At 44.0% G+C, this 8,720-nt stretch overlaps 1 protein-coding gene across 1 annotated transcript in view; it reads right to left on the bottom strand.

Annotated features, from left to right (window-relative positions):
- Positions 1-1,256: 1,256 nt before the first annotated feature.
- RACGAP1 (Rac GTPase activating protein 1) overlaps positions 1,257-8,720 on the bottom strand; it is a 44,073-nt gene continuing 36,609 nt past the window's right edge. The window contains exons 9-16 of the mRNA XM_004711398.2: positions 7,911-8,075; positions 6,110-6,205; positions 5,827-6,025; positions 4,500-4,605; positions 4,213-4,345; positions 3,839-3,974; positions 2,843-2,951; positions 1,257-2,349 (exon numbers count right to left, since the gene is read on the bottom strand). Coding sequence (XP_004711455.1) covers positions 2,274-2,349; positions 2,843-2,951; positions 3,839-3,974; positions 4,213-4,345; positions 4,500-4,605; positions 5,827-6,025; positions 6,110-6,205; positions 7,911-8,075 — 1,020 coding nt within the window. The 3' untranslated portion in view covers positions 1,257-2,273. The remainder of the gene's footprint in view (positions 2,350-2,842; positions 2,952-3,838; positions 3,975-4,212; positions 4,346-4,499; positions 4,606-5,826; positions 6,026-6,109; positions 6,206-7,910; positions 8,076-8,720) is intronic.

Here is an 8,720-nt window from a genome sequence, read left to right as displayed (position 1 = left end):
GTGGGTACATATTTCCCTTAGCTAATCTCAGAATTGTTTCCAGGGCTAAGGTCTCTTGGCCTAGCCCAAAAGCTGCGCAAACGCCTGCCAACATTTGACACATAGGACCATCTCCGATTTTTGTTAATCGGCCATCAGTTCCTGCACAGGGTAGGCTTGCCCTCACTAGCGTTACACAATCCATTTACTTCCTCTACATTAGTGACTTCAAATGCACCTTGGGGACATGCTACAGAACAGCAAGTGTGGAGCCAGTCCAACACTAGGCTTCCAAAGACATGAGAGAGCATCTAGACAGTTTTAAAAAGAAGACCCCAAAATCCGAGGCAGTGTGTGTGTGTGTGTGTGTGTGTGGTTGGGGGAGGGCAGGGAGTGATGAGGGGTGATGGGACCCATTTGCTGTCCATTTGCTGAGGCAGCTGGGACCTGCTGCGAGAGCTGCCACCTTCTGGGAAAAAAGCCAATAGGTTGCCTCCTCTCCACAGTTACATATTAAGGCTGCAACTGTTTATGTTCAATCTCAAGATACATTCTGTTCCCCAGCTTCAGAGTTGCAAGTACAGGTGCCCTCGGTTAATTATCCCAGTTCTCTCCAGAGTTGCTTCCAGCAGTGAAGAATCTTCCAGGAGGGCTTCAGATTGTCCGGTCCACAGCCCTGCTGAGAACGTCCCTTTCTACCCCAGATATACTGAATCAAAGCTACGCTTTAACAACATCCCCAGGTAAGATTTCCGTGTACACAAGACTATAGATTCTCGGGCATTCATATTCCCTTTCCAAGCGGTCAGCTAGCCAGAGTTCATTTTTTAATCAATCTGGACCATTTGGGCTCCAAGACTTGTTTAAGAAGTTTGGCTTCACTTGTTCAAACAAAAGGGTAGGTCATAAGACAAAGCTGTCCTCCCCTTTAGATCATGAGAGAGACTGAATAAGAAATGAAACCGACAATCTCTCTGGGTGGTAGTAAGGTTAGGTGGGTGCAAGCAAACCCAACCCACTGCCACCAAGTCAGTTCCAACTCATGGGGACCCTACAGAATGGAGCAGAATGCCCCCTAGGGTTTCAGGGGCCATAAATCTTTACAGGAGCCGACTGCCACATCTTTCTCCCAAGGAGGAGCTGGTAGGTTTGAACTACTGACCTTTCCAGCCAAAGGATGAGAAAGAGAGCGATTTACTTGGAACACCTGATGAAGGAAAACATTTTCTAAAAGGCCTAGTCGGTTACTTCTCAAGACAAGAAAAACAACCTCACACTCATTTTGAAAAAGCTATTTATTTTTTTCCCAAATATGTGTTTTACAGACAAAAGTCAATAATGGGTCAGAAACGTTCTATAGAAGAAATCATCTTTACAGACATAACGGGAATAAGCAGCAGCTCACATAGATCTACATGTCTGTGGCTCTGTGCCGGGGGAAGAATTCCAAAACCAAAGTGCACGACAGGATGGCTGTGGCTTTCCGTGCCACCTTCCCTTACAGCCTACTTTTCATGGTTGAGATGCCACAATGACCTTGAAAAGTAGAGCTCCACTGGACAAGGTAAGGGTGAAATGGGGTCAAGCATCGGAATGAATTCAAGTTTAGAACAAACTAGATTCAACCTCATCCAAACCCAATGTGCAGTCTGAGACTCAGCAGAGATAAATACAGGTTTTGGTATCCCATTTACAAGGCCTGTGGCTACTACAACTATGAAGAGCTAAAGTAAAGCCAAGCAGACTCCCATCAACAGTTCCGCCTGGCCTTCTTTGTGAAGCCTCCACTCAAAGTGCGAGAAGGGGAACTGGTGAGTCCTCAGAGAGCCGCCCTTCATCCTGCCCATCCCTTTCTCTCCGCTGCCCGCCCTCCGCCCACCGAGACAGCAAATCGCTTACCAAAGAGGTGGGGTTTGTGTCACAGCCTCGTGGAAATTAGTTCGAAATGACATTCCATGAGCAGCGATTGACTTTAAGTCAAGAGACATTTCCCACCACCCCTCTGGCTCCTCCAGGAAGAATCACAATGAATTCCACACTACCCCTCTCACTCCTGCAACTATCTCCCACCTAAAAGCTCGAAACAACCAGCATAGGTGTTGATATGTTGTTACTTGAGGAGGAGAGGAAGATATATATAGTTTTAATAAAACCCCCATGCACAATTAAACTTGATTAAAAGCTCGGAGAATGCTAAAAGTAGTAATAAGTACAGGAGGCTGCAGAGCAGAGAGTACAGGTGCGCCCTGTCTTGCAGTCAGTAAACGCTGTGGAAGTGACAGGCAGACATGACTTCACTTAAGCATTGGAGAAGCAAAGAAGTTGCCTTGTCGTCCAAGATTGGTGGCAGACTTGCTTTTGGTCCCGAATCTAAAGAAAAAGAGCATCACGTGGACAAGTCTCTATACAAACTGGTGAGCAGTCAACAGCAATTACAACATGACATGCTATAGTCAACCCAAAGAAGAAAACCACATTGTTCTGCAATGTGCAAGGGTCACTTGAAATGAAGAAGGGGAAATAGTAAAGACCTTTTAGATCAGTGGTTCTCAACCTGTGGGTCGCGACCCCTTTGTGGGAGGGGGGTCAAGCAACCTTTCATAGGAGTCGCCCGATTCGTAACAGTAGCAAAATTACAGTTATGAAATAGCAACGGAAATAATTTTACGGTTGGGGTTCACCGCGGCATGAGGAAGATGGAGAACCACTGTTTTAGGTCTTTTTTTTTTTTTAAAGGATCCTTAAGGTTCTAGGTTACCTTTTCCAGTGTGGGTTCTAGCTAAGATCTACACCAACTTTTCTTTCAGGAAGTGTGCGGGTGGTGGGGGTTGAGTCTGATTCCCTAAAGAGGACTTCTCCATACCTGGGAGTGTTCTTGGTCAGGGTGGAGCGGACTCTCTGTGACAGGGAGCTCGAGGACGGCGTCTTGAGGAGCTGGTGCTCGGGAGTGGTCACAGGCCCCAGTAGACTCACTTCAATCCCCGTTTAGAAATATGTTTAAAAGGAGAAAGGAGAGAGAAGAAATGTATTTAGTAGGGACGCAGGAAATGTGGCCAGCTTTAAGCTGGGTCCCTGTGAGGCACCCAGAGGCCGTGCAGAGAGCCCAGAGCATTTCTGTGCCATCGTTTGTAACAGCCCAGGATAATATTTGAACCACACAGGTGACCCAGCAACAAATAGCTGAGATTTAGCTATCAGCTAAATATGCTCCAGGCCATCCTCCAACCAGTACAAAGTGGCATCCCAATATTTGATTTTGACCTGTGCTAGAATAAACAATATGCCCCTCAGAAAAGTAACTTTCAACAATGAACAGGCTTCAGTGCCACTGAGACTAAAATGAAAACAAGCTGGTCATGCATTACTGGTGGTAACATAAACTGGCAAAAGCCTTGGGGAAAAAATCATGCGACATTAAAAATATTCAAGTCCTTTCTAATTCAGCCATTCACTTTTAGAAGTTAATTATTAAGGGGGGGAAAAAAAGCTATATACGTATAATGTTGACTACAGCATTATTTATATAAAAAGGGGGGGGGCTGATAGTAAATTAAATTCCAGCTTGCAGCCATAAAAATGCTAACATTATACAGTAACATAGAAAACATTCTCAGAATATACTAAGTGAAACCAAAACAAATTGTATCTAAACTATTATTACATCTGTATAAAATCACATAGGCAAAAAGAGAACTTGTAAGGGGAAAAGTCAAAAACTTCCTTTCTGTTAGGACTTTCCAAATAAGTTCACTTTTCAATCAAAGAATATGAATTTCAAACAGTCGTACAAAGGCAGGGCGAGGGCACATGCCTGAAACTAGAGGGCATTTGTAACCTATGAAGCACCCCAAGGCCTTACCTTTAACGTCTGGTGTCTGTGGGGTCGAGAAGGCATTTGAGTTTTCAATGACGTGCATGGGGTCGATGTTCTCTTGCTCTACCATCATGAACTGACTCCAATATTCCAGTGGCAGTGCAAGCAGGCGCTCTATCACCTGAAAGCCACCAGATCTGTTAGCTTATCTTCCAAGGAAGGCTCAGCTCAGGCTTACTTCCCAGCATTCCTTCCACATGATCCCATCGACAGATAAATCTTAGCCCCAACTTACCTTATTACTAAGGGGCTTTAAAAAATGCATGGGAAAGTTCCAATAAGTTTGAATTTCATTATCCCAAGAGATTTTTGAAGCCCCTTTGAATGTAAACCACATATATTCATTCATCCTTGCCTACCTTGGGTTGACGCTTGATGTCCTGTAACATTGTCACTGGGTCTGGGTTGGGCACAGCATGGGCAACTATTGTAGGGCCGAAGACTTTAGCCAGATTGGCAATATCCATTTTAGTGGTTGGGCTCTGAGCCACTCTAAGCAAAGAGCATTAAATTAGAAGGCTCCTCTCCAGCTTAAATATTTCTACAAGAAAGCCAGTCTCTCGTGCTTCCACCTTACACCCAGCCCACCAAGCTCTTCTCCTTACAAAACCCTCTACTCCCAGAAACAAGTTTCTGCTGCACTTACCTCTGCAAGTGAATCATGAGGAAAGCCAACGTGTCCCTGTTGGCTTGGGGAAGTTCACTCACAGCCTGGTACATGGCAGCCACACTGTTGTCCTCATCTGTGATTTCTGTAAATGAAAAGAAACACCAAGAGGCCTAGACTTCTTTCCCTTAACAGCAGGCTTCCAGCTATCGACCACAAAGCCTCATCTATACAGTAAGCTTCTGAAACTTCTGATTAGGTTCATGTCTCCATCAGACTCTACTTTCATTAACACTCAGGATACTGGCCAACAGCTCAATATTTAAAAAAACAAACCCAGCTCTGCAGCTAGGAAACAGCTGACACAATACATGTGTTTGGAAGCAACATACAACTACAGTGACTACGATTATCCAGAAGGTATTCATTCATTTGCAAAACATATGTGAGGGCCTACTGTGTGCCGAGTATTATTCTAAATGCTGGGAATAAAGCAAAACTAACCCCAGTCTGCCTCATGGAACACACATTCTACTGGAAGAAGGAGTGAACACTAGCAAATACCTCTCAGATGGTGCCATGTATGAAAAGGGAACCAGGTGGCCAGGAGAGATATTTTAAGGTCAAGATTCTTGCAGAGACATGTGAAAAGTAAAGCAGAAGACCACACAAGTCTCTACACGTACTCCTGAGTGAGTCCAGGCTAGTGCGAAAACAGCGCGGTAGGGCAGGCCTGCCAAGTTCTAGGACCTGCAGTCTTATGGGTCAACTGGAGAGGGAGGAAGAAGGGAAGGCTGCGGACTGAAATTATGTTGGTGATGTTACCAGGAGCACCGTCACGGAGGGTCTTTCGGGTCACCTTATAAAACATGCCTTCTACTCTGAAGTGACGAGAAGCCACTGGAGGATACTAAGGAGAGAAGGAACATTTCTAATTTAAAAGGATCGTGCCAGAGCGTCTTTATGAGGAACATACTGTAGAAGGCCAGAATCAAAGTCAGAAATCAGTTAGTAGGTTCTTACAATACTTCGGTGTGAGAGGCAGTAAAAGTGGTAGAAAGTGTGATAAATAGCAAATTTGAAGATACACATTAGAAGACTGCTGACGAGATTTGTCAATGGATTAGAAATGGGGTGTGAAGAAAAGGAGCAAAGGACGCAGCTAAATTCAAAACAACTTAAGAATTCACCAAACAACCAAAAAACTTAATGAGAAATCAGTTTAGATGAAGAGAGAAAGCAGGGGGAACACTGTATACCATTTTGAGCACAGCTATGTTTCAGGCACTGTACTAACACAGGAATAAGCCAGTGAAGAGCCGAGTGAAACAGTGCAGCGCCCATGGGACTTGCGCTCCCTCATTACCTGCTGCTTCCATAAAGGTCTTGTTTAGCCGAAAGGTCAGCAAGGGTTCTCTGAGGTTCCGCAGGAAGTCTTTCAGGAGGCTGCAGATGGCATGGATGTCATCCACTTTGCTGAGGAGGGGGACGGTTTTCACCCGCAAGAATTTCTCTTTCAGCTCTTTAACTGTCCGATCACAGCCAGAGATCCTGTACAGACCTGTCTATTATCAAGAGGGCATTTTTATTTAAAAACCTCCGGATTATGAACACAAATAATAGATCCTCCTCCTGGGACTGACTCTTACCTCGGTCAGTCCTCTCTGCTCAATCTCATTTACGCAATGGACAACAATGGAAGGGATCATTGGAGAAGTCTGGGACACAAAATCTGCCAGCATTCCCTGAGTGGGAAGAATTTAAAAGTATTATTAATACCACTTTACACCAACTAAGCTCTCAAGATTGGGTTAGTTATTCCTGAAAATCGAAAAACTCCACTAAAAGTTCGACAAAGTAACCCCAATGGCACTGTGGGTTAGGCGCTAGGCTGTGAACCACAAGGTTAACCACCAGCTGAACCACAGATGCTCCTCAGGAGAAAGAGCGGTCTGCGCCTGTACACATTTGCATCTCAAACCCCGAGTCAGACTGTCAACTCTGTGACACTGGGCTCTTCTCTAAAGGAGACCATGAGGACATGTAGAGAAACCAATCTACACCAGGGGTCCTCAAACTTGTCCCTCAGACCCGTTGGACTATAGTTTAAAAAAAAAACTATGAACAAATTCCTATGCACACTGCACATATCTTATTTTGAAACAAAAATCAAACGGGGCAAAAACACCCGGTGGGCTGGATAAATGTCCTCGGTGGGCCGCATGTGGCCTGTGGGCCGCAGTGTGAGGACGCCTGCTCTAGACTAACGTGAGGGCTGGGACATTGTGGATGCATTTAAACGCCCATTCTCAAAGCATGTACATGAGAGCTTCCAAAGTTCATAGGGAGATGGAATTAAAAGATAATGGCATTTCCCCACAATCTTTCTGAAGCTCCTCTTGTATAACAGAGACTCTCAACTTGTTTTTCCTATACACCAGGTCTGATTTATGGTCACATATACCACACTTTCATGAACAAGTACTAAGACCACCAGCTATAACTCTACTTCCCTTCTCAAGAAAAAGCATCATCATAGAGCAAGCAATAATGAGATTACACGTATCACCTTTAATACAACTTATTACTCTAAAAAAGGAAACCTTTTCACTTTAATTACTCTTAGTAAGAAAAATTATTTAACACACTTCACAGTTGATCATGAAACAAACCAACCTATAGGGGAGAACTCCATGGTACAGAAAGTTCATTTTACACACACACACACACACACACACACACAATTGGAGAAAAGAATGTATTTTTTATTGTTTGCTGAGGGTTGGTATCAGCAGTCATTTTATTTTGAATAATACCAATGTAATTTGTGAAACCAAATAGTCCTTAAAGGAGTTAAATGATTTTCAGGAATAACCAATCTAATCTTAATAGCTAAGTATAGAATAACTTTAACATTATTTTAAAAAGGAATATTCACAGGCAAAATTATATGGTGATTGGACTCTGTATCACAGTTATCCAATAGTTGAGGCTAGGCGAGAAGATGGGTATCAAGACTGGGCAGGAGTTAGTACTTGTTGAAGGTGGGTGACAGGAACTAGTAGTTAATTACACTCCTCACTGCATTTCTGTATATGTCTTGAATTCTCCAAGAGAGCACGTTGGGACAGTAAAGGAAGGGAGGGTGCGGAGTTAAATCCAGATAGCACACAGTGAGAGGGTTAAGCCTCGGTCAGCAACTGAAACACACCCGCTGTTCTGTGGAGAAGCTGAGGCTTGCTGCTGCTCCAGTAGAGCGCTAGCCCTGGCAACCAGAGGTCACATTTATTCCACTCTGTCTCACAGAGGCTATGAGTTGAAATCGACTCAGTGCCAGTGGGCTTTTCTTTGGGTCACCTATGTGACATCATTGATTTTAGAGCAAAACGGACATGGAGCCTTTGAAAGCTTAAAGAAGCCACAGTACGAGGAGGCTCCTCCAAGTCCTACCTCTCCGATCTTGACAGGTGTTCCCATCAGGGTAGGAATGCAGGGAAGGGGACAGCGGTCCCGACATTCTGGATGAGACACCACTCGACAGTCTCGACACTTCAGGGATAACTTGCCAAATTTTATCCGCTTTCCACAGGGAACACACGATTCTGGTTTGATAACCTAAGGATAAAACAGGGCCAAAGGAAGAGAGTGGTGGGAATTTATGATGGTCACAACTGTCATCCCAATGACTCCACAAGATGATTCTGATGGAAGTTGAATACCTTAACTGCTTGAATTTTTATTATCATTGCCTTTCCTCATTATTATCAGCAAAGCCAGCATCATTGCCCGAACAATAAAGATGAAGCCATTCACAATAACTATCGAGCATATGCACAGTTCAGTTATAGTAAGAGTTCAATACTGTCCAACTTTCTGTTTTGCTTCCTGACTGATCTGATTGCTGCACAGCATCACGCTTGACAATTTGAACAGTAAGTTGCAAAATCACGTGTCTGTGAGTGAACATCTGTGAATGATAGCATCAGCAAATCACACACAGCAACCCTGTGTACAGTGCACATTAGGGACAGTAAGATGTTTAAAAAGTAAAGGAGGAGCCATGTCCAAGTGTAGTTTGCCACTACTCAACTATATCATTTTCTTCATTTAAGATAAAGAAATGGATGTACAAACAGATGAAATAGCATGCCTAAAATCCTCTGAGTTAGTTAATTGTGCCAGCCTGGCCGATAATCACATGTGGGGCTAATTGAAAGGCGGAGGGATAAATGGGTGGTAAGCCTTGCCTTTCTAGTTCTC

The sequence above is a fragment of the Echinops telfairi genome, unplaced genomic scaffold (assembly GCF_000313985.2).
Source record: "Echinops telfairi isolate 266 unplaced genomic scaffold, ASM31398v2 ScPeMD7_12;HRSCAF=54, whole genome shotgun sequence".
Lineage (NCBI taxonomy): Eukaryota > Metazoa > Chordata > Mammalia > Afrosoricida > Tenrecidae > Echinops > Echinops telfairi.
The sequence above is the reverse complement of the archived record's forward strand: the minus strand, read 5'-3'. Positions and strand labels throughout refer to the sequence as shown.